Source organism: Episyrphus balteatus, chromosome 3, assembly GCF_945859705.1.
Source record: "Episyrphus balteatus chromosome 3, idEpiBalt1.1, whole genome shotgun sequence".
NCBI classification, from domain to species: Eukaryota; Metazoa; Arthropoda; class Insecta; order Diptera; family Syrphidae; genus Episyrphus; species Episyrphus balteatus.
In genome coordinates, this window is record NC_079136.1 from 122,791,524 (window position 1) to 122,818,233 (window position 26,710).

The 26,710-nt window shown below is 28.4% G+C and overlaps 2 protein-coding genes across 5 annotated transcripts in view; one reads left to right on the forward strand and one right to left on the reverse strand.

Annotated features, from left to right (window-relative positions):
• LOC129916155 (40S ribosomal protein S21) overlaps nt 1-26,710 on the forward strand; it is a 329,284-nt gene that overhangs the window by 92,560 nt on the left and 210,014 nt on the right. The window lies entirely within an intron of this gene.
• LOC129916146 (prolyl endopeptidase FAP) overlaps nt 1-26,710 on the reverse strand; it is a 119,453-nt gene that overhangs the window by 40,078 nt on the left and 52,665 nt on the right. For 3 of the 4 annotated variants that reach the window (XR_008772411.1, XR_008772410.1, XM_055995945.1), the window contains 3 exons: nt 1,353-1,448; nt 901-1,015; nt 659-753 (listed from right to left, as the gene is read on the reverse strand). Coding sequence is in view for 1 of the 4 variants with exons in the window: in XM_055995945.1 (XP_055851920.1) it covers nt 659-753; nt 901-1,015; nt 1,353-1,448 (306 nt within the window). In the remaining 3 variants the exon portion in view is untranslated. Of the gene's footprint in view, nt 1-658; nt 754-900; nt 1,050-1,352; nt 1,449-26,710 lie in introns of those variants that run through there. The other variant, XR_008772412.1, reaches the window with a different exon arrangement.

The following is a 26,710-nucleotide window of genomic DNA, read 5'->3' on the forward strand; positions in this document are numbered from 1 at the left end:
TATTTGACAGCTGTAATTTTATTTATGTGTTGAAAATCTACTTTAATATCAATTTTTTGACAATTCTGACAAAATTGAGTCAAGAATTTAACTTTCCGAGTTTGACGTCTGTCAAATTACTGGAAAGTATTAAATAGAACCCTGCTATGAATTCAAATTGTGTGTGTTGTTCTTTTTTTTTTTTTTGTTTTGTTTCTTTGTTTACCTTGTTAAAGTTTTGCTTCTTGATGAAGATGAAAAAAAAAAAAAATAAAAACAAACATAAAATAATCTTAAATAAAAATAATAAAGTGGGAGCACTGGAATATTATAGGGTGTCTCAGTGGATATTGGCTTTTTGAGATATTAAAAATGCAAGTTTTTGACAGCTGTCATATTATTTTTTGTGTCAAATATTGATCATTACAAGATATTAAATGACAGTATTGACTCATGAATTTTTTTGCAAAAGTTTGACGTCTGTCAAATTACTGTCAAATTTCTCCTATTCCAATTCGATTTTTGACACTTGTAGAGCAAATATAATTAATCAGAGTGTTGTTGTTGATAAAGTCAAAAGCCAAGGACATCAAACTCATCAAAGTGTCAAACAAAAATTCAATAAGCCAATATCCCCCATTGAAACACCCTAATACCAACATTATTATAGTCGACTTACATATGTTACATTTGACATCAGAACTCGAGCCGATAAATTGCCAACATTCAAAAGATTTATTCTGCCCCATTGATCCTGATATATAAACTCTTCCGCTATAAAAATAAATGACAAAAAAGGACACACAATCAAAATAAACAAACAAAACAAACAAACAAGAAGTAAGAAAAATTGAATTTATTGAATTATCATTGACATTTTGTGAGTGTCAATCATCAATAGCTAGCTGCTGCTGGACTTACCATTTATCCATGTTCCATTGGCACGCTTGGGCAGGTATACACCATCGACAATGTCTTGAAGTTTGATGCGTTGACCTTTGACGCGTGGACCCTCATCGGGTGGTGTCAGTAGGACCTTTGATAAATGCAGAAATTTTATATGTTGTTTTCTACAGGATTTTTAGTATTTGTGGTACACACACGAACGAAGAGAGAAGAGACACACACACAGTAAAATATACGGAAAACACAAAAAAAAAAAAAAACACAATGTCGGGGGACAATATCAGTTCTAGAGATGTGGATGTTATTTTTTTTTTTTAAGATGAAAGGACAATTTTTTTGTTGTTGTTTTTTTTGTTAAATACTTACCCGGGGTTTGGATGTGTTTGTTTTAACAGAAATTTTTTTCTGTTGTGAAGGACTTTTTGTTTGTTTGTTGAAAAGAGAGATAATGTTAACAGTTTACTTACCACTGATGTGACAATTAGGGCGAGAACAATTATGATGACAAGCAGGGCTATGAGAATACCGCGCCAATTGCGCTGGTTTGTGTTTCCGGATACCAACTGTAAAAGAATGAAGAAATACAATTTTTAGGTCAGTGATTTTAAATAAGAGAAGTTTAATTGAAAAGATAAAAATGAGCAAAAAAAAAAAATAGTGGAAAATTAATTAAATAAAAGACACAAACAGAAACTAGTCTTTAAAAAAAATTTAATGAATAAATTGGAGTTTGTATAACTTTTGGTGAATGGAATTCCAAATTTATCGAAAAATAAAAATAAGTATCAATTATGTATACCATTGCAGAGTGTCACAAGGAACTTGATTACTGATTTGATGGTTAGATATATTAATTTTTTTTAGTAAGAGGAAAATTTAATGAAAAGAGTGCGCATACGCCACAGTGACCGACTTCAATAACCTTTTTTGTGGATCATTTTACAGTCTATTGTATGTTCTGGTGTGGTGTTCCACAAGAAAGTCACTTGGGTCCCTTATTGTTCAATAAGGCCGTACACAATATGAATACATTTTATCTTACTAGCCTTAGGTCTATTATTTTAAAATAATTTGTATGCCACCAGAAAAATATCTTTTTTGAAAAAAAAAGAAAAAAATATTACGTATACACCATAGTGACCCACATCGATCAGTTAGAGATATATAAAAAAAAGGTATAATAAAATTGAAATATAAAATTGTGTATTCTCGTCAAAGACAATTAAACATAAAATCGAGTTTTATTAGCGTTTTTGTCTTTCTAAGAACATACAAATTGTTAAATCTCGGTTTTTGGTTTGACTAAGACTGTTTAAAAGCAAAATTGCAAATTACAAAAAAAAAGAGAAACACAGATTTAACCATAACAATGTACAAAGAAAGCAACAATGCGTACAAGAAACTTTGTAGTAAGAAAAAAACAAACATTTAGCCAAAGAATAAGTGGCGGAATTTCATTAAAAACAGATTTGAATGCAAACAACTCAGCAACCAGACTTCCAAGAAACTTTTGGTTTTCGACTATGAATAGAGCTTAAAGAGACCTTTCTTTTGATATCTGACTAGATGAATTTGGAGGAAATTTTTTAAAATGCATTTTTTTTCAGCAAGGGGTTAACCTTGATTTTTTCTCGAATATCTAAAAAAAATTAATTTGTAATTTTTTTACATAAAAAGATAGGCCAGTTCATTGTGAACACGTATCTGTATTTCAAAACTTGTTTAGAGACTTTGATCCGAAAATATCTGCTTCCGAGAGTAAGAAAAAACATATTTGGATGTAAATAACTCAGCAACCAGACTTCCAAAGAATTTTTGATTTTCTGCTATGAATATTGCTTAAAAAGGCCTTTCTTTTGATGTCTCACTGGATTTGGAGGAAATTTTTTAAAATGTCTTTCTTTTAGGCAAGGGGTTAACCTTGAATTTTTTTCGAAAATGCGAAAAAAATAAATTTTTAATTATTTACCTAAATGCTCATATCTGAAAACCAAAACTTTTTCTGAGACTTTGGTCCGCAGATATCTGCCTCCGAGTGTAAGAAAAAAATATGTTTGGAAGCAAGTATCTCAACAACCAAACCTAAAAGAAACTTTTGGTTTTCAGTTATAAAAAGAGATTCAAGAAACCTTTCTTTTGATGTCTTTAGCTGATTGTGTGCAAAAATAGCAACAACTATCTACTAATAACAAATGCATTTGAAATTAAAAAAAAAATATATTTAATGCAAGTAAAAAAAATTGCTTTAAAAATAAGTATTTATTGCAACTAAAAATATTTTGTAGTAAAAAAATGTTACTCCAATAAAACTCTGCATTTGAAAAAAATTCAAGGCAAATATGTGCATTAAATATTTTGCAAAATAGCTTTTTGACCTTATTTTAAATTCGACTTTTATTTGTTTTTTTTTTATTTATTTTTTTATATTTTTATTTTTTTTTTGCAGGTAAAAATCAAATTGCAGAGCAAATAAATTACATTAAAAACTAAATGCATTGGATCTTAGAATTATGGAATACATTTTGAATATTTTGAAGAACATAAAATGCAAAAATTACTAAATTGCAACTTTATTTCCTCAGTCTATCAAAAATAATTATACTCTTCTGCTCTTTGTATTCAAAAAGACGTGCATACAAATTTATTGTCATTCAAGCAATATCAATCATGACAGAGCTAAACTTATGTCGTCCTTTCCTCTAACAAGGACTATTTTTTTTCTTAGTTTTATAAAAAGTTAGGGAACGCCTCACAAAGGCAGAGTTAAAAAAAAAAATAATAATAAAAATGCCAGCATAACTTAAGACAAGGATTTTGTCTGTAACATTTTTCATTAATGTTGACAATAATCCGCGTTAAATTGGGTTGTTGCCTAGCAGACGACGACAACACAATGGAACTTGTTATTTTTTTTTTTTTTTTGGGAGGATGGGTGATCTTATAATTTAATCAAGTTATTACTTGGGTATACGAATGTAAAAGGACTTTTTTCTTCTTATAAGAATTATCCTTTACCCCTACAAAAAAAAGGGAGAAGGTCTATCTTTTATTCTTTTTTTTTGAAGTGAAAACTTCTTTAGTATCGTAGTGATTTGAAACAAGGTGAAACGAAAACGCGACACGAGTTCAACTTGTTATAACTTTTTTGTTTTAATAGATAGATCAATGAAATTTGTACTGTAGATAGGTAATTAAATAAATTATAATTGTACAAAATTTCAATTAATTTTATATTCAAAATTCGGAGATAACGGTAAAAGATGTTCTTTTCTAACACACGTTATATCTTTTGATCTAGTGCACATACAAATTTGATTTAACTTTAACACACATGCTGATAACATAACCTTTTATTTGATATATCACACATAACGTTACGTGCTCTACAAGTTACACAATCTAAAATCGAAAAAAATTTAAAAATACCTCAAAACACATGTGGAGATCTGTTGGCGATGACCAGTCAGGAAATTCGGAAAATGTTTTTTTAAGGTTTCACTTCTACCACGTGTGAATTGCACACATGATTTTTTTTTTTTTTAAGTTTTCTTGTTTCCTTATTTGTTTTTATGAGAAGAACATTTTTTTTTTTAGATACAAATCTAGGGATCTTTTGAGCCTGGTAAATATAACCTTATGTATTAATTATATTTTTCCGGGGCACCCAGGGATGGATTTTTTAAAATTTGTTAATTTTTAGGGCAATTTGTTTTTAATGGAAGTTTCTTTAAATATTTAAAAGGGCACCAGGAAATACTCCCATCAACAACTTTCCCTTCTTGATTTTTGAGTGTTTTTTTTTTTTTTTAAAGTGTGATAATTAATTTGATCAAATTTTATTTTATATTTATCTAATTAGTAGGTGATGGTTTTTATACCATCCGGTGCCCTAAGAATCTGTTTGATAGGCTCATCTTTAAAATCCGTCCTTTTGTTTGACTTCCTTTTTATAAATCTTTCTTTTAATTTTTCCCATCTTTTTGTTGCTGTATGTCCTTGAAAATTTTCTAGGCGAATATTTTTTTTGTCAAATGACACAATAAACTTTAGTAGTGAGGGAGTAAGGAAGAAAAAATAAGAAATAAGTAATAAAATACAATTCGAAAACTTTGAGGGAACAACAAAACTTTTTCTATTCCAAAATGAAAATTTATAGACGCCTCAGTTTTTATAAAAAATGTATTTTTATTGATAAGGAACAATGAATTTTTTGAGCTTTGGGACAAGAGATTAGTGGAAATAATATTTGCCCCAAAAGGCCATGGAATGAAACAGGATTAAGAATTTTCATTTTTGTTTTGTGAAATAGCAAAATGTTTAAGATTTAGTGCTTAAGGAAATATTTTTTGATTTTTGTCCTCGAATTAAGATTAATTTGTGGAAATTTTTTTTTTTCTCACAAACGGGATATAAGTTTTAATTCCTTGAATGAATTTAATTTATGGAATATTTATGTATGTTATTGAATTTAGGAGTTGTTTTTGGGTTTGTTACAATTTTTAATTGAATGTTTATCCTAGAATATTTATGGAAATTCTTTTTTCTTTTATTCATCTTTTATTTTATTTATTTTAAAGTATAATCTTGAGGTATGGTGTTTGCAAAGTCGTTGCACAAATGCTTATTATTTATTAGTATTAATTATTTCTTACTTTTTTTTCGCAAAAAAAAAAAATATTTTATATGTTTCATAAAGAAAAATGAAAAAAAAAAAATCAAGATTACCTACAAAACCTAAAAATTGAACTGTTACTTGCAACCTCTTGCGGTTAAGATAAAAAAATTGAAATTTCTCAACGTTAATGTTGTGTAGATAAGTGGAAGAAATTTAGGGGGTTGGCCCGACCGAAAACCGAAAAAAATATTTTTTGGACTACACTAATGAACATACATACATTTTTTTCAATATGATTGGTGTCAATTATTATGGATGATTGTTCATTGAATACCTCAGTTTTTTATATCGAAAAAAATATTAAAAATTCATATAATTGAATAAACTATCAGTAGATGGGTCACTGTGGCGTATGCGTATCTTTTTTTTAGTTTGCTTAGGGCCCAATTTTTCAATAGTCAGTTAAACAGTCAGTTAGTACTTATTCCACAGATAGAGAAAAAAATCAATTTTTCAACAATCAGTTATAGCTTATTTCTAGGAATAAAACATTTATTAGAGGAATAAAACTATCTGCTTCTTTCAGAGACGTATAAAAATTATTATAAGGAAAAATCTCAACAAAAATAATGTGTCAATTGTCAAAGCTGTTTTGAAGAAAATATTGATAAAATGCATTTCTTTGAGATTATAAATTAGAAATATGCTTTTTTTCACAAATTTAAATACCAATGCGTTTAAAAAATACAATGCAACACAAAAAAACAAAAACAATTATGAATAAAAATGACGTTTAATTTTGAATATTTTTGAATTTGACATTTTTTTTTTTGTTATTCTGTAGAATAGAGTGTTCTTTATTGAAAAATTCAATTTTGTTATCTGAATGTTTATGAGCCTAAGAGCCCCCGCACACTACAGACTTTCTATCATCAGATAGTTTAGTCGGGTTGGGCTCCTAGTGTGCGCACAGGCAGGCGACTAAATAGTCGGCTGGGTATGAAATATTTTAGTTTGAATAGCCCAGTCATTTTAGTCATTTTTAAGCCCAATCTGCGGAAAAATTCCTACTGGGCTGAATTTTGGTATACAGCTTAATGACGGCTTTGTTATGAAGATGTGAAAAATCGACATTGATATCGTGTCCGCGTTAAGAGTAATAGGGGTCAAAAGGTCACAAAAACTGGTTTTTCACGATTTTCAGCAAAACGGTAAGTCTTATCAAAAAATTTTCAATGCAAGAATTGTAGACCAGATTATTATATATAAAAAGTGTCATGACACTTTTTTTCCTAAGACCCACCGTTTCTTAGGTATAACGATTCAAAAAGTTGAAGTTTAGTTGTAATCGTCATAATCCTATTCCTGAAAAAAAAAACTCCTAACTGAAAAGTTCCTGAAATTTCATTATTTTTTTAGCTTGAATTTCGTTCCTCAACTGTTAAGAATATGGGGAAACAAAAAAAAAATGGAAATTTTCGCCATTTTTCCGATTGGGGCCCTTCTCCCGAAACCATTTCCCTGGGAATTTTTGTTTAGAATATGTCTGAAAATATACAGGGTGTGCAATAGAAAATGGACAACCCTAAAACGGCTTATAGCTACACTTATGATTGTTCTAAAAACAGATAGAAAAAAGTTCTATCGCAACCAGTTCATAAAATATGGACTTTTTTTCGTTCAGTGTATTTTAAATTTTATCATCTTATGTTTTCGTTCACTACAACCACGAATGAATGAATTTTATTTATTTCTTTTTTTTATAATTTTCTACAATAATTGGATGAGTACATAAACACTTTAAAAATTTCATAGCTATTGCACATTTTCGTAAAAAAAATTTTGAAATCTGTTTTTTGATGCAAAATGTAAAAAAAGTATTTTATGAAAAATTTTAAACACCTGTGGTATAAAATAAATCTATAGAAACCTAGGTGGCCATCTTTCTTAAAAATATTCTCCTTATACCAAAATATTTTTAAGAAAGTTGGCCACCTAGGTTTCTATAGATTTATTTTATACCACAGGTGTTTAAAATTTTTCATAAAATACTTTTTTTACATTTTGCATCAAAAAACAGATTTCAAAATTTTTTTTACGAAAATGTGCAATAGCTATGAAATTTTTAAAGTGTTTATGTACTCATCCAATTATTGTAGAAAATTATAAAAAAAAGAAATAAATAAAATTCATTCATTCGTGGTTGTAGTGAACGAAAACATAAGATGATAAAATTTAAAATACACTGAACGAAAAAAAGTCCATATTTTATGAACTGGTTGCGATAGAACTTTTTTCTATCTGTTTTTAGAACAATCATAAGTGTAGCTATAAGCCGTTTTAGGGTTGTCCATTTTCTATTGCACACCCTGTATATTTTCAGACATATTCTAAACAAAAATTCCCAGGGAAATGGTTTCGGGAGAAGGGCCCCAATCGGAAAAATGGCGAAAATTTCCATTTTTTTTTGGTTTCCCCATATTCTTAACAGTTGAGGAACGAAATTCAAGCTAAAAAAATAATGAAATTTCAGGAACTTTTCAGTTAGGAGTTTTTTTTTTCAGGAATAGGATTATGACGATTACAACTAAACTTCAACTTTTTGAATCGTTATACCTAAGAAACGGTGGGTCTTAGGAAAAAAAGTGTCATGACACTTTTTATATATAATAATCTGGTCTACAATTCTTGCATTGAAAATTTTTTGATAAGACTTACCGTTTTGCTGAAAATCGTGAAAAACCAGTTTTTGTGACCTTTTGACCCCTATAACTCTTAACGCGGACACGATATCAATGTCGATTTTTCACATCTTCATAACAAAGCCGTCATTAAGCTGTATACTAAAATTCAGCCCAGTAGGAATTTTTCCGCAGATAAAACCTAAAATTACTGGACTATGAAGGCAATTGTGTAGCAAAACAAACTTTTTTTTCGATCAAACAAACTTTTTGATCGGCCGATACTTAATCGTTGTAGTGTGCGCACTCTCATACATTTTCATTCTGATTAAGAGACCGACTAAACTCTCGGCCAATAGAAAGTTTGTAGTGTGCGGGGGCTCTAATAGTGGAGTAACTAAAGCTAGATTTTCATGATTTTTTTTTTTCAAACGTAGGTAATTAAAAATACTTTAAAGTCTATAGATTAAAAATTGCCGGTGTTGCCGTTTTGATTTTTTAAATTTAATTAAAGATTTTTGAGAACAAAATAATTTTTTTTTCAAAAATTTTGCTTAAATTTCATAAATTAATTGATGCCAAAAGATTGTCTATGAAATTCAAGGAAAAAAAATATATGGGAGTGAGGGACAATCTTCCATCGTTCAGGCGATAGATGCAATTTTCTTATTAATTGACTTCAAACACAAAATAAAATGTTTGAACACAACGGCAACACCTACAATATTCAAATATACATTTTTAAAAAGCTAGAAGCCTAGTCATATTTGTAAAATTAAAATCAAGTTAATTGAATTAAGGGCTTTTGAAAGAATGGTATCTGAACTCAGATTTTTGAAAAATTATTGAAAAAATTTTAAGATTTTTAAACTTTTTCGTAATATAAAATGCATTAATTTTGGCCGCATTTATTATGATTTGAAATTATAAAATGAAATGTCAATATGTATTACGGTTTATGAAAAAAATTAAAAAGTATTTCATTTTCGAAGAACTTTTTTTAATAAAAGTTTTGAAAAAAAAATTATCTTATTTTTTTTCAAAGTTCAAACATCTAAACATAAAATTATTTTTTATTCATTTAATAACCCTTACTGTTGAAAGTTAAATAGCAAAAATTTAAAGTTCTTATTTACCAAAGTCTTTGAGAAAATTAATTATTTCGATGCAAAAATTCAGTTTTTATCAAAAAAACCCATTGAAATTGAAGTAATTTTTAAATTTTTTTTCAAAAGTGTGATAGATATTACCTTTTCTGCTTCGGAATTCAACTGATAATATTTATGGCCAAAAATTTTTGTAAAATAAATTCATATTTTATTAGAAAAAGTTTGGAAAAAAGTCAGTTTGAAATTTTTTTAATAACATTTTTTTTTTTATTCTGAATTTGAGGACCATTTTTTCAAAAACTCTTAATTAAATTTAGTGGATTTAAATTTAAGAGATAAGTATGAGCTTCTGGCTTTTTAAAAATGTATTTTAAAATATTGTAGGTGTTGCCGTTGTTTGCAAAATATTTTTTTTGTGTTTGAAGTCAGATTGTGAGAAAATTTCATTTATCTCTTAAGCGATGGAAGATTGTTCTCTACTGCCTTATATTTTTTTTCCTTAAATTACCTAGAGAATCTTTTGCTATCATTTGTTTTTTGAAATTTAAGCAAAAAAAAAATGATTTTGTTCAAAAAATTTTTAATGTTAATTCTAAAAAACAATACGGCAACATCGGCAATTTTTAATCTATAGACATTAAAGTATTTTTAATTACCTACGTTTGAAAAAAAAATCGTCAAAATCAGAGCTGTTCGGCCGGGTTCCCTAATAATTTGCTTTAGTTACTCTACTATAATAACTTTATTCGTCAAACTGTTAACTGACTGTTTATTAGAAGATTGAAAAATCGGCTCTTAGAAAGTTTACCCTTCATTTTATTCTTAAAACCCAGAACTAGTTTTAAATGAAATCAAATGTACGACTGAATCGCATGGACTTGCTTTTGTAATTTATAGATATATTAGATAATCATTGAAAACTGAAGCGATTGGTTAATTTGTGAGGAAAAAAAAAAAAAACAAAAAGGAGACAATATTTTAACTGCTGAACTTCTGACTGCCACCAGCACAGTAAAAATCATCCGATTTTCAAAAAAAAAGTACGGCGACCGCTTTACCTAAATAGAATTTCCATACGCCAGTTTTTATTTTAATTTTTATGTAAAAAAGTAATCTGAAACTTTGGACTTACTTCCTACCTTTGTTTACGACCAAACTGCATCGTAACGGTAAATAAAATCAAAATTAAACTGGAGAATTGAAATTTTGTCAGGACGAAGCAAACGCGCCGTACTAATTTTTTGTTTAAATTTATTCACTTTAACAGTACTGACAGAAGTCCAAGATTTTGTCAAGACAAAGAAATTGCAGTACCTACCTTTTTTTTTGAAAATCGGTTCAGACGTCTAAAGTTTCAGACGACAATCTTTAAGCGTTTTTTTTTTTTTTACTGTTTTGACCGAATTAAAAAAGAGCATCGAAGTTTTATAAAAATAATTTCTTTTTTTATTTACTTCAAACCTGTTTTTGGAAATTTAAATATTTTGTCCTTAAAAATAATATGAAATATGAGTAAATTTTGAAAAAAATTATTTCAGTACCTAACAAAATCATAGCGACTAATTAAAAATTATAAATTTTCGCCAAAAACGATACATAATAACTTTACAACTAATTTTGTACAAAAAAAATTCAATTTCTCTTAAAATCCCCAACAAATATTTTTACTTGCGATATTTTTTTTTTTTTTTTTCAAAAATTCAAACTGCTGTATTTTGCTACCAATATCAATACTCATCGTGTTTCCACCCAAATTTTATAAAATATTAAAAAAAAACTATTATTTTCGAATTGAAACAACAATTTTCGTTATCCCTTTTTTTTCTAGAACAAACTAGTAAAACAGTTTTCTTAGAATTATTTATTACATACACTAAATTTAACCCTCTGTAGGCACACCTCTTTTCGCGAATTTGGTTTATACTTTTTCATGGCGCTAGAACTTTTTTCGGTCTCACTATTTTATGGAGAATCATACATGAAATTGATGTAGAATTTACCGAGGAATTCGAATATTGCATTCACAATTCCTAAAAAATGTATTTTCACAATTATAAAGACACTTTTTTGTGACCACTTTTCATTTTTGTCCTGCCAAATTCGCACCCGTGTGCCGACAGAGGGTTAATAGAAATCGTCAAAGCCATTTTCGAGAACATAATAATATTTTGAAAACTTTATATGTATTGTAGGTATTCGTTACAAAGAAAGTGTTTGAAAAAAAATGAGATAGGAAATTGCTTTATGTCATCTGTAGCAAGTTTTAAGGAAATCATATACTTTGATCATTTTATGTCCAGAGTTTGACACTCTGCATCTGCAGTAACCGATTTAGAAGATAGATTGTAGAAAGATTCCTAAATTTGTTTCCTTGAAGTTTTGACATTAAAAATGTAACAAAAAGTAAAAATGTAAAACAAATTGGTAATTTATTGGCCCTCCGCATTACCAAATTGTACGCCTTTAAATTTTTTTAAATTTCTGTTGGTTCAAGTGTGAAAGCAACAAGTATTTAAGCATTAACAGCAATAAATATTTTATGTCTTTGGTCCGACTTTTTAAAGTGACGAAGAAAAAAAAAAAAAAAAAAAAGAAAGAGTCCAACAAAAGTTTCAGAAATCATTTCTTACATAATTATTTTCATTTTGTTGGCCTGTATCTTTTTTGATATTCACTTTACTGAGTTGAACCTTTTCGTTACTCTTATTTCATTTTCAACTGTATGTAGTGGATATTCTTTCACTTAATGATTGTAAATATAAATAAATTAATCGCCTAATTCTAAAAATAAAACTTTCTAATTGCATTAATAATGCAAAAAATTAATGTCACAAAAAATGTTTGTCCCTAAGCAACTATCCCACGCGTCACTACATTACACATCATTTTTCAGGCAGTGGCAAGAACCACTCAATTTAATTTGATAACCTTGATAACATAACATTATTTTCCGGTTATAAACAAGAGTAAATACATGATTTGAAAAATTAATCCTTTCTATCGAAAAAAAACCACACGAACATTTTCACTATCCCCAACATGCAACCAATCTATTTATATATATAGCTTATATCTATCTGTATTCATCCAACACGCAATCACTTTCCATTATTTATTAAGTATTCACCGCTCTTCCTTTTTAAGTATTAAAATATTGCCCAAAAAATACAAACCACCAGGAAAATATAATGAATTTTCCACCTAACAGATTTATACAGATTGAATTTATAATTAAATTTAATTTAATTTTCAAATATTTCACGAAAGCCATATCCACCAAGTAAGGCTTATTATATAATTTAAAATTTAACACATGAATTATTCTATCTGATATACACAAAGAAGCAGGAAATTAAATCCGTTAACTCGACAAAAAAAAAATAATGGAGGAGGAAATAATTAAAGGAAATTAAACATCCGCTATAAAAAAAAATGTTTATGCTCAAACCCATATCCGACGAAATAGATCCTTTTCCTTCATCCTGTTGATTAAAATTCTCACCATTGTTTCAGCAGGAACAAAAAAAAGTTCCCTACTAAAGGGCGCACAGAGAACAAAATTAAATAAACTTTAGCATTTGAAACAATTGTTGAAAATGATTCTTTTTCATTGGCTTTATTAAACTAAATTTCATCCTTTTTGTTCACCGTCGTCGTCGTCGTCGTCGGTCGTATCCGACAAACCTGCCGTTTCCCTTCACATAATAATCCTTTTTTTTTTCTTTAAATATTGTTGCAGTCAGGATGGAAAAAAGCAGAGAAGCATAAAAAATATAAAAGATTCCTTTAGCTTAGATTTTATATTATTTCAATTTTACTATGCAGAAAGTAGCTGTAATTCAAGGTTCCTTGGTAATTTTTTTTTTTTTTTTTGCTTGCAACAATGCGGAAGGATGCTGTCGACATGAAGACGATGACGAAGAAGAACGTCGTCGGTCGATGTATATATGTACATATACTTTATTCCATGCTCCATGATCCTTTTTATTAAACGAGTATTATCCTGGAATATTACCTGCAGCAAGATTTATAAGGATATTCTCTGCTCCGTGTATAGTCTGTGTTTCTATATGCATTTCCGATGAAATTCGATTTGAAAAGAAAAATTGCTCATGGAAGGGATTCCATGTGTAATGCGGGATCGGATCTGCAGGTATTATTTTTGTCTTCAATTGATTTGACGATGGGAGAACATGCAGTAAGTTTTATATGGTATTTCAAATTAGGACTAAGTTAAGTACAGGAAAAAGAGGGGAAAAGGGTTTATTCAGGGGCGTACATTCTATTTGGGCAGCCAGGGTAGTGTCCCGGAATGTAAAAAAAAAGAAAGAAAAAAAGTTTGGTTGGAAATATCTCAGGAACCAAAAAAAAAAACATTTAAATTTCAGCTATGAACGGAGTTTAGAGGAAATTTTTAAAAATTTATATTTTTTTTTTTACAAGGATTTTTTTAATTTTTACGAAAATAAAAAAAAAATTTTTTTAATTTTTTTACCCGAATGCATAATTTATCATATCATACCTTTAATTCAAATATCGCCTTCAGAATGAAAGAAAAAGTAAAAAAAAATTGTGTCGTCATTCGAAATAAAAAACTCTTATTGCAAATTGCAAGCTGAAAAAAAAATTACATAAAAAAATATTTATTGCAAATAAAAAGTTTTCTGCATTAAAAAAAAAATGAGTGCATTATATATTTTGATATTCGTCGAATTTCTTGCAATTGTAACTGTTTTATGAGGCTAAATAGTCAAAATTGTAAGAAATTCGCCCAATAATAAAAAAAAATTTAATGCACACATTTTGCATTGAATTTTTTTTTAATGCAAAATATATTTTTACTTGCAACACAAAGGAGATGGCACATTTTTGGGCCCAGTGTGTTCAGTATCAAATGAAAGGTGACGGTAAGCACATTACGTGGGTAAAATATTTTCAAATTCGTTAGTGGGATTTTGGAGATATTTGAGTTTGAAGTTTCGGATTTCAAAATCAAGATTTCAGCTATTTTTTCGCACAATTAATCGTAGAATGCGTAGAAAGGACTTTTTAGATTGGAAATTAGTTAATCTTTCTTTTTCTAGTACATCATTTTTCTCTAGGAGTTATACTTTCAGAGTAACAGAACCGCAAAGTATCTCATTCTCAGTAATTCCGCACTTAACTCTAAGGGTTGTTTAAAATATTTAAAATATCAAAAAACACACAATTTTCGGTAGTGTAACTCTGAAATTATAACTCCTAGAGAAAAATGATGTACTAGAAAAAGAAAGATTAACTAATTTCCAATCTAAAAAGTCCTTTCTAGTTTTCTGTCCTCGAGATATTGAGACATATGCGTTTTTCAAAATGGCGGTCGCCCCATAAGACCAAACAATACGCAATCTGAGATTTGTACTTGGGATAAACCCCTCTTCAATACTGCATTCAAACTTAGCTGACGTCATAGCTTTTTCCAGATTTTTCCCCATTGACTGAACTATAGTTTCTATTCTTATTATTTAATAGGCATATTTCAGCGCGTTTTTGTGTATTTTGCTTATTATAAGGTTTTTGTATGTTTTAAAGAACTATTTTATATATAGAATTAAAGGTAACACATTAAGCTATCGAAAAATTGCAAAAAAAAAGTGCATGTCACCACTGAATATTTTGATATTTCGATGTGCCAAATGCCTCGCTTAAAAAAATCACCTTTTGAGAAGTAAATACCTAATATGTATTATTTTTTTTAATAAAGAAAAAAACTTTTGATACAGATTTATAGACAAGAGAAATACCTTTCATTTGATACCAATATTATTTCTGTACACCCATTATTACGCATTCTACGATTAATTGTTCGAAAAATTAGCTGAAATCTTAATTGTGAAATCCGAAACTTCAAACTCAAATATTTCCAAAACTCCACTAACGAATTTGAAAATATTTTACCCACGTAATGTGCTTACCGTCACCTTTCATTTGATACCAATTTCGTTAGTGAACACACTGGGCCCAAGCTCCATAGAAAAATGTGCCATCTCCTTTTATTTTTGAGTTGCAATAAATTTGTTTTTATTGTAAATTTTTTTTAGATGAAATACCTAAATATTTTTTTTAATGCAAAGATTTTTTACTTGCAATAAATATTTTTTTTACTTGCGATATAGGTACTATAGGGCAAGTTTAGGATTCGTAAAAAAAATCGAACTCGAGATAACAGTTTTACGTGACATTATGATGATGGAGAATGCCAAAAAAGTGGGTCCGGCAATTCTGTCTGTCTGTCTGTGTGTCTGTCTCTATCCGGAGCTGGAGCCTAAACGAGTGAAGTAATTTTCTTCAAACTTGGTATTTAGCAGTTTTGGGTGATTCCCTAGAGCGGAAATTGAAATTTTATTTTTATGACCAAAACTAACGGTACTAACGGTACATATAACGGAAATACAAAAGTTAATTTTTTTCAAAAACAGCTCTAACGATATTGATTAAAATTTTTGTGTGTAGTATTACACATAAAAGCCAACTTTTGAAGCAAAAAAAAATATTTTTTGTACCGTTATATACGGTACCTGCCATAGAACGTTTGGGTTTCTAAATATCTCGTACAAGACTCACCCGATTTCAACGAAATTTTTCAAAAAACACATTTTTTGATTTTTAAAAATATTTCAAAATTTTTTTTAAATTACTTATTTTTTCAAAATGGCTACCAACTTTTTTTTTGAAAAATGTTAGAAAATTTTTATATATAAAAATTTTTTTTTTTTTAAACGACTCCAACGATTGAAATTTTTTTCTAAAAATACCTTTTTATACAAGGAATAAAAGCATACTTTGTTTTTTTTTTGTAAAGGTTAATTTAAAATTTAATTTAATTTAATTTAATTTAATTTAATTTGATAATGTAAAAAAAATTACATAAAACGAAGTATGCCATCTGATTTCTTGTGTGAAAAGGAATTTTAAGAAAAAAAAAAAATTGAAAATCGTTTCTTTTTTAATTTTTTGTAGGTACCTACAATATAAAAATTTTACAATTTGCCATTTTGAAGAATAACGCTTAAAAGCGGAATTTCTTAATATTTCAAAAAATTTGAAATATTTTCTTAAAATCGAAAAATGTATTTTTTTTTTTTTGAAAATTTTCTAAAATTTTAATACTACGGTTACTGAAACCCTTTTTTCGCCGAAATTGGGTTAGTCGGTTATGTACGAGATATTCAGAAACGGTGCAAAAAATATTTTTTTTTTTTTTTCAAAAGTTGAGTCTTATTTATAACATTACATAGAAAAATAAGAATCTTTAAAAAAGTGTTTTGATTCAAATTTAGTAAATATGACAGTTATTTTCAAGACACATTAAAAAAATTTTTTTGAGGAATTGCAATGTTCTGAAAAACGTCATTTGGGAAAAGTTATACCTATTGCTTATTTCTAATATGCACAAAAAAATGAGCAATTTTGAGGTTTTTCAAAAATAGAACCCAAAATGAAAAATCCGCTTAGACCATATTCTAATTTTATTCAATACCTGTGAATTGATATAAAATAATATGTGTTTTCCACTTCAATTTCTCAGAAAAACTATGTAAGAAAAAAATAAATTTGGACTATTTTGAAACAAAAAAAAAAAAAAACTGTTACCTAATAATAATGTATGAAAAAAAAAAAAAAATAAAAATGTGGCTGGACCATATTCTAGATTAAATGTCAATCGTTCACTAGCAAATAAGTTTTTTTGCAATAAGTGTTGTGTAGAACTCATAAACTGTGCAGAAATTTTTCCAATTTCTCGTTTCTCTCAAAATTTTGTCCGCAGGCCTCTTAACCATATTGATTTTATAAGAATACTTTATGCTTTTATAGCCAAATTTTAAATTAAAAATAATATAATTTCTACTTAATTTGCATAAAATAAGTAAGAATATGAAGCAAATGTTTACAAAAGCACTCAATATTTTTTTGTGAATATGCAACTTCAGGTCGGAAACTTCATTTTCTAGCTCATCAATATAGCAGACAAATTAAATTTCCTTTTTGAAATTGGCTCTTAATAACCATATATGAATTCCAGCAAAGATAGTCTTTATTCTTTGTAATTCCAATAAACTTGTATTTAAATAATTGCTTTGATAATAACTCTCAAGAAACAATTAAAGCCCCTATCTTCCTCCGACTAACATTTTAGTAATGTTCAACAAATCTCTTAAAATATGTAAGCCCCCAAGCTTGAACATCTTCTACCCGTAAATCAAAATCAATATCATTCCCAAGAAAATCTTCTATAGTTTCATAGAAAAATGATAAAATAAAATCAAAATTCTATCTTGATTTAATGCTACGAGAATACATTCATCTGATGATTAAATTCATGAAAAATTTTGCAATAAACCGATTTTGTAGATTTTTTTTTTTTTAAACTTAAATCGAAATATCGAAATATAATAATTCAACTTCCATTAAATTTCATCTACAAAATAGAAATTTCAAGCAAGATACGAGTAAAGAATTTACAGAAGCACCACAAGATATCATGAAGATATGAAGCCGGTTGCATCAGTCAGGGATGAACATTTTTCCAAAAGCATTCCTTCCACCCCAGAGATATTTTTGTTTTGTTTTTTTTTTTTTCAGATTTTTTTTTTTTTTTTTTTTTTGAAATTGAATATAATTTGATCAATAAAAAGTTTTCTAGGAAATGCATTTTAAGGGAAAATGATACTTTTGCAGTTGCATTGCAGCAGTTTGCAGTTTGAAGTGGGGACGGAATTTCATTTCTTTGCATGGAAAATTGAAAACTTCCAACTGGCCCGGAGGCAACTCTTTTCCATGATTTTTTATTTTTATTTTTTTACTTTCTTTAAGCAAATACGAGACCAACCCTATACTACAAAACCAGTGAACGAACATTTTTAAGGACTTAATAATTGCTGTGGTTTTGTGAGTTCTTTTTTGTATCATTGTTGTTGTTGTTGTTTTTTTTTTATTTTTATTTATTTGTGCTTTTTATACATTTTTCACTGTCAAGTGTACAACTTGAAGTTTGCACTTGTAATGCTTAAGTTTTTGTGGTAATTAAAAAGTTTCTTTTATTCTCGAAATAACATTGCGTACTTTTTTTTTGTTTACTTTTTTTTCTAGTTCAAGTTTGAGTATAAAATACAATTTCAGCGGAAATTTAACAAACCAGAAATATCAAATATTGATTTGGTTATATAAGTTTCCTTTAGTTTAGATGAAATAACCTTATTTTGGATCATATTTTTGTATTTCAAGGATATTGCATTTTTGGTGAATTTTCCACTTCGTCAGTTGGAATAAGATTATCTATCATCGTATACTCGTATTATTGGGTGACAGGGCTATGTGCAGGATTTGGATTTGGGAGGGATGAAGACACTCATTGTTAGAGTAAAATTTAAAATAGAACTGGCGAAGGTACAAAGTTAAAAATGTACCTACATTCCAGTGGAAAAAATGTGGAAATTTTTTCAATAATAGTGATTAAAATTAAATGCTGAACTTATTCACTTGCTCTAAATGTTAAAGGTTTTAATGAAATACTGATACGGATTTTTTTCCAACACTCTGCGTTTCGAAATATGAATTTTTGAAAAACACCTTGTTTTTTAGGGGTATTTTTGGGTAATTTTTGATTTTTAGCTTCTTTTTGGAGTGTTTAAACTTATAGGGCATGTAGGTTTTGGCTTTATGCATACATGTGCAAAAACTTGGAATCGTTTAGTGAGTTTTGACTGAATAATGGAAGAAACAAGTTTTTAAAAAACACGTTTTTGACCGTTTTTAACCGATTTTCATCGTTTTTTATTTTTATCTTTTTTTCTTTAATAGATACAGGAATAAAGTATATGGAGTAATGATAGACCATGACCAGATGTGTGATAAGTTTTAATCATTTTCGTAAATACAATCTTGAGATAACGGTAAAATAAAATTTTAGAATTCAACAGGTTATAACTTTTGACCAAGAGCAGATAGAAATTTTATTAAACATTTATGAGCATCGTGATACAATTACCTTTCATTTGGTATATCACAAATAACGCTAGACTTACTACAAGCTACACAATGTTAAATCAAGAAACTTGCGAAAAACCTCAAAACACCAGTGGAGATCTGTTGACTTTAAAAAATTCTAACTTCTCTTGTAGGCATCTTTGGAAAGAGATTGATACGTCATATGAAAGGTGAAATAATAAGCTTTCACATGGTATAAAATTGTTTATAGGTTGTCAAACAAAAAAATTGATTCCATAGCGTGAGAACATAAAAATAAATGTTTTTTTGTTTGCTTTTTTTAATGAAATTTGATCGAGTTCAAAAAATTCTAGCTCTTTTTGTAGATGTCTCATATACCTGATCGATATATATATTTTGAGCTAAGAAAATAAGCTTTTTATAGGTTGTTAGGGAAAAAAATGGAATTAATGACGTGAGAAGATAAAAATTCATGTTTTTCTTTTTGCTTTTTTTGATGAAAATGATTGTTTTCAATAAATTATTTTTATACTTTTTGCGCATTGTAAAAATTTAAAAAGGGTTTTATTCTTAAGAAGAAAAACTTGGCTTTTAAAATGCATAATTTTTTTTGTAAGCTTTTAAAATAAAAAAATTAATATAATGAGAAAATAAAAAATTTATTTTTTTTTTAGCTTTTTCTTGTAAATTATGGTTGTTTGAAAAAAGTAAACGCTTCATCAATTACAAAAAAAAAAAATAATAATAACAAAGCATGTAACGCTGCGTTACATATCCTAAACTATTTCTTTAAATTGAATATTTTACTAGTAAATAAAGATTTTAGCTCCTGATTATAGTATCCCTGTGAGCTCAACATCTTGAGGTAGAATTTGAGACAGTTCTTTAGTGACTGTGCTGCTGAAGAAATTGCTGATTGAAGCTTAAGTGGTCATAGTTTCAAAGCAAAATACTTACTCTTTTCGCTACATAATTCAATCGCTTTGTTTTATCACATTAATCTCCTAATAACTACGAGAAGTCACCTCTAAAAAAAAAAACGAAAAAAACCACTTTCTAAAAACACACACTCTCATAAATAGCCAATAAAAATCCATTTTTAGAATAAATTTTGTTCAATTTTCTTTTTATCGAAAATTTATAAAGCAAAAATAAAAATAAGCAAAGCTATTTATCAACCATTTGCTTCCTCACGAGTGCTTCTTCTTTCTCCCGATTCATATACACACAACACAGAAGTAAATGATATTGGAAAATTCTTTCACTGTCATTCCAATATAATATAAGCTCCTCCAGCAACAAAAGAAGAAGCAGTATACCGCCTCTGGGGGTCTAAAGGCTAAAAGCGTCTATATGATATCTTACCTATATATAACATTTTGAACCCCTTTTTTGTGTGTGAAGAAAAAAATCATACAATATATTCTACGACCTTTTGAAAAAAGGCTCCTCTGCTTGATGCTGCTATACTCAAACCCCTTTTTAAAGTGAATTGATTGCAATATAAATATAGCCCATCAACAATAAGCTGTCGTATCTGGGTTTTTTTTTTTTACACCTCCTTAGCAAATATCTCTTTCGCTCGTGCACTCAACAAGGATATGAACAAAGTGAGGAATTCAGTATTCTTCTTCTTCATCATCAGAATGATGAAAGATTGAGAAGCTGTCAAAAGCATTTTCCTCTTCTTTTTTTTTCACAGAGTTCTACGGAAAACCTAAGAAAGCGTGGCCTAAAAGCAGTCCCAACCAACAACCGTTCGCAGGTGTAAGGTAGAGTTAAATACGATGGCATTATTAATTTTTCACCTGCTGGATTTATTTCCAGTCCTTTCCGCTGACTTGTGTATATCCTACAACAGACAGACAGAAAAGTTCATCATATTTTCCGATGAAGCGTAGGAGAAGAGTAACCTTTGTATGCGACTACTTCAATTTCTCAAGTGCTGCTGAAATCTTGACACTTTTATCTCCTTTGACTAAAAATATAGTTAGAATGTGTGTGTGTGACTTTTCTAATGTGTGTTTATCATTTATCTTGTTTTGCCCGCCAAACAAAAGTAATATTTTAGAGACAAATGTTTTTTTCAAAAAAAAAAAAAAAAAAAAAAAAATGTGTAACACTTTCAGAAGTGGGATCGGGTGTTTTTTTTTTTTTTTTGTTAAGAAGTTGAGTGCTTTTTCTCAAACAGAAAACCATCCAAATGGAAACATTTTTAAAGTCTTTTCAACATTTTCAAAACTTAAGTTTTGTCTTCTTCTTCTTCTTAACTTTTCTTGTTGTTGTGTTTTTATATTAGGTTTTTTTTTTTAGATTCCGTTTAAATTATGAAGGGTTAAGACACAAGTCACTTGAATAGGTATTGAAGAGGTTAGGGAAGTTGGTGAAATAGAAGAAATTGTATTAGGGTTCTTTTTTTTTGTTTTTGATATATAAGCAAAAGTTACAAAACAGAGTTGAAGAGTAAAGAGCAGTATAAAATTGTCTTGAAGATTGTGATGAAATCCGATGGCAGAAATTATATTGAGAGAGCAAAGTATTTCAAAAACTCACTCACTCTTCACACTCAGTGGCAAAAGTGTTTTACAAGGGTTATTAAAGAAGTGAGAATGTTGTTCAATTAGCTGGCGAAGTGGAAGGTGCTTACTTTGAAATATGACAGAGGGTTTGAAAAATAAATTGATGTTGATATAGGCAAAGCAAGTGAAGAAGAAAAAAAAAAAAAAAAAAATTAAAGGTGAGAGGTTAGAAAAATTATTACCTTTCGTCGTTGTAGCTTCAAAACAGTAATATCTAAAGACAAAATAGATTTTTACTTGCGATATAGGTACTATATATCAAGTTATGCATTCGTACAAAAAAAAAAAAAAGTTGAGATAACATTTTTCCATGACATTACGATGGTAGAGAATGCCAAAAAAGTGGTTCCCGGAAGTCTGTCTGTCTGTTTGTATAAAGAGCTACAGCCTAAACGGATGGACCGATTAATGTCAAACTTGGTATGTAGCGTTATTTGGCGACTCTCCAGAGGGTTTTTGGAATTAATTTTGTTGGACCAAAAATAATGGTACTTGTCATATACCGATTTTAGTAAAATTGAAATATCTCAAAAACGGCTTTAACGATTTTGTTTAAAAAATTCAAATGTTAGTTTTAAGCTAAGGTCTATCTTTCAATGAAAATTTTTTTTTTTGAAAATCATTATTAACGGTACCTGCCATAGAACCGTTTTTTTCAAATCCGATTATCTCCGAAACTGCTTATTCGATTTCAACGAAATTTTTTGTGAAGAAGTATTTATATAATTTAAATATAAGCCAAAAATAAAATTTTGAAAAAATTATTTTTGGATTTTTAAAAAAATTTTGAAAAATCAAATTTTGGAAAACGGGACATTGAATTTTTTTGAAATTTTGTTTTTAGATGTTGATTAGTGATTTCTACAGAATGGCATACCAATTTTATTTTAAAACTTTTTTTCAAAAAATTATTTATAAAAAATTAGTTTTTTAAAAAACGGCTCTAACGATTTTGAAAATTTTGTTTCTAAAAATGCATCTTAATATATCAATCAAAACTGCATACTTGTTTTGGAGGGCAATTTAATTTCAGATTTTATTTTATTTTTTTTAAACGAATTTTATTTTTTTTTTTTAAATTTCTATATAAAAAGTCTTAAAAATTTAAGCAACTTTAACTCTAAGAGCAAGTTCGTGCGACCCAGTCGTGCATTTTTTTTTTTTTTTTAATTTTGAACCTTTCACTTAAACAAAAGTAACAAACAACAAAATATCCCTTTAACCCAGTCCAATAAGTATTAACCTCGGAATGAATGCTAATAGAATTTTTATTTGCTAAATATCTTCGTTTTAGCTTTCTTAAACTTACTTCAAAAGTCTTGAAAAATCTTATGTCGCAGGTCATGAGTAAACTTAAAATTCCAAAAATCATATTTTCCAATCAATTAAAACAAACCAATAGCAAAAAAAAATAAATACCCCATAGTGACATCTCATTTAGGAATCATATTGAAAATAAATTAATTCAATTCATTAAATTTCTCTGTCTCAGCATGGTTTCAAAAAGTCTGTGTCCCATCATTGCATAAAATGTAACGCATATAAATTAAAATATTCGCACACCCACAATACGCAACACACACATTTTCTGTTTTCAACATCTTCATTAATTTATTCAATATCTGACGCAGTATGAAGCTTATATATTGTTATAACATGACAAATAATTTCAATCAAAATTTTTTCCCCCTGCCATCATCAACAAAGAAAAATGATTTTGATATTAAAGGGTTACAAATGGGTTTAAGGTAATTGCTTTTTATGAAACAAAGTGATATTACAATATTTTTAAGCATATAAACGGTTTAAACAAAAATTACTCATTGAAGATTCATTTTCTATAAGGCTTCAAGTGTTTCCATAAGACTTCCATAAGGCTTTCTCCAGAACCTTTTTTTTTATATAAGTTATTACTTCGTTAATAGCTTCTTATTCCTTATTTCGTGAAATAAATTTTATGTTCTTGTATGCCCAACAAAGAAGATAAAATTTACTTCATTTGAATATTTATAAGTGCCTTTATAAGGCTTTCCTAAGAAGCTATGTATTTTTTTTAAGAAGCTATAACTTCGTTACCAATTTTCTTTAAGTATTTCTTTAATACTATAAGTTTCTATAAGACTTCCATAAAGCATTTTTTCAGAAGTTATAACTTCTTTAACAGCTTTCTTAAAGTATTTTTTTTTTATAAGACTAAGTTTCTTTAAGATTTCCATTAAGTTTTCTCCAGAAGTTGTTTTTCTATAAAAGTTACAGTTTCGTTAATAGCTTGTTTAAAATATTTATAAGAGTGTTTTTATAAAGCTTCTATAAGACTTCCTGAGAAGCAATTTTGTTCGAAAGAAGTTATAGTTATAATATAAGTTAAATGTGTTCCTATAAGATTTCTATAAAGCTTTCTCCAAGGGCAATTTTTTAGAAGTTATAACTTCGTTCACAGCTTTTTTAAAGTATTATTGCTTTAAAGAGAAATTGTGCAAAATGTAATATGTATTATTATTTTTAGTCAATAAATAGTCACATCTTCTGTAAGGCTTAATGCATTTTCTTTTTTTTCCATGCAGAGAAACCTTAACGAAGTTTTACCGAATTTAAAACATAGCCATCAAAGGTTTTCTTTATTAAAGTAATTATCACCACTTTCCACAATCAATACGTTCCACAAAACAATAATTTTCTCTTTTTGGATCCATGACATTCCCCTTAAACTGTCTGTCATTGTAAGTCAAAATATTGTAATTAAATTACACATTCTATTATAATTTCTCTTCTGAGTTATATCCGATTGATTATGTTAACACCTCTTTTCCCATCCCCAATCGACACTTTATGTTAATGAGCATTTAAATTGTGACGAAAACATTCAAATTCACATACACAAATCATTCTATTGAAGATTTTGTATCTATAAGGTTTAAGCTGTATTTTCGCTCTTCTATAATATTTTATTGAGGTTTTACATAAGCCCCCCGAAATCCGTTTTAGTTAATTTAAGATGTCAAGCGGACCGGAACTGAAATCCTCTTATGTGGCTGGGCAAGAGCCACATCGTCGTCGTCGAGGTGGCTTATTCGCTCTTGCTCTTCTCTTGTTTTTCCTCGACTCAACAAGAGTGGAGAGAGTCATTAGCATAAATTACACTTGACCCAGATTCAGTCCAGAGATACATCGCCGTCTCTAACTTTCCTTCGTTTGGCGTTCTCGTTGGTTTGTTTGTTTGTTTATTTGGTAAGGTTTATTGTTGTTTTCAAGGTATGCCGCACACTTTTCTATATATCTAGGATCTAGCGTCATTGTAGTGTTACCAACATCGTCACCTATTTTGTCTGTGTCTTACCATTCTAATTAGTCGATTTCAGTGGACAAAGTTCATGGTGAAGAGAGAGAAAGAGAGATTGCCACTTCTGTTAACCGCACAAGAGTATGCAATGTTTGTCAATGTCGTAGACGTAGGGGAAAACGGGGTCAAGTGGACCAATTTTTGTTTGAAATATAAACAACATTGACCTACTTTAACACAAAATTTTAGTCTGAAGGCAATTTAAAAAAAAAAAATTGAAATAACATTGTCTTAAAAATAGAATGTCTGTGTAACTTACCCTTTCTCAACTTAGAGGGCGAATTTAAGTAGTGTTGGAAATCTTACTACCATTTTCTTGTGTCCTTGACTAAAAAGAGTTACACGTAATGTAAATGGTACAAAAAAAAAAAACAAATTTTTTAATACCCCGTTTACCCCATTCCACCCTACCAAATGAATTGAATACTCAGAGTGGATACAAGTTTCATTTTAATAGGATGTCCTTAGGAAATTATACATTTTTCCGATGACTTTTTTATTTAAATTTTTCATATGATTCTTTCGAGCCTCTGTAATGTTGTTGAATTTATCTTATTTTGTGTTTACTTTTTCAATTTCTTATCAAATACACACACATTCATAAACCACAAAAGTTCTTAGAGAGTTTAGACCATTTTTCTAATGTCTTTCTTCTTCCCTGGTATGCATACGAATATGAAGCTTTATAGTCATTCTTGTAGCTTTGTTCTTTAAAATTAAGTTTATTTTATGTTCTATTCCCTTGCGCTTACAAGTTAGGGTGGGTAATCTCTTTCGATATACATATTGTATGTCTAAGGTAGAATTTGGGGGTTATATCTTATTTCTCACATAGTCAGGAAGGTAATGTTATGTAACACTACCAAATTAATGCAAGAACAATGAGCTTTTTTCACAATATATTAAATCCTAGTAGATCCAAGTTCGGTATTGAAGCTTTTCATTGAACAAAATTAGGAAAATTTATAATTTGATTGTTTTGAAGGAAGTAATGTAAAAAAATAAAATCTGTTTTTATAATCAAATGAACACCGTTTTAAGTAGTGATCTTTTACTAAAAAACAAGTATGCCATTTGATTTTTTGTATACCAAAGAATTTTTTGAAAATCGTAAGAGCTGTTTTATATATAAAAAATTTCCAACATTCTTCAAAAAAAAAAAAAAGTTGGTGTGCCAATTTAAAGAAAATATCATTCAACGCATAAAAACAGAGTTTCGATAAAATTCATCAACCCGTTTTCATAAAATTTAAATGTGTGTTTTTTTTTGAAAATTGTGTGAAATTTGTATAATTTTGATAAAAAATGCTATTTTTATATTTTGTTTATTTGTATTGATTTTGTTTTATATTTGGTGGTATTTGTTTATTTTTTATTCTTGTAATATTTAAAAGATAAAAAATATTTTTAAATTTATTGATTCTTATTTGATAGTCCATTCTCTATTGAATAGACCCTTTTGAATGGAACAAATTCGTTCAATAGAGTTTTTATTGCTGATTATGATTCCTTGGCGT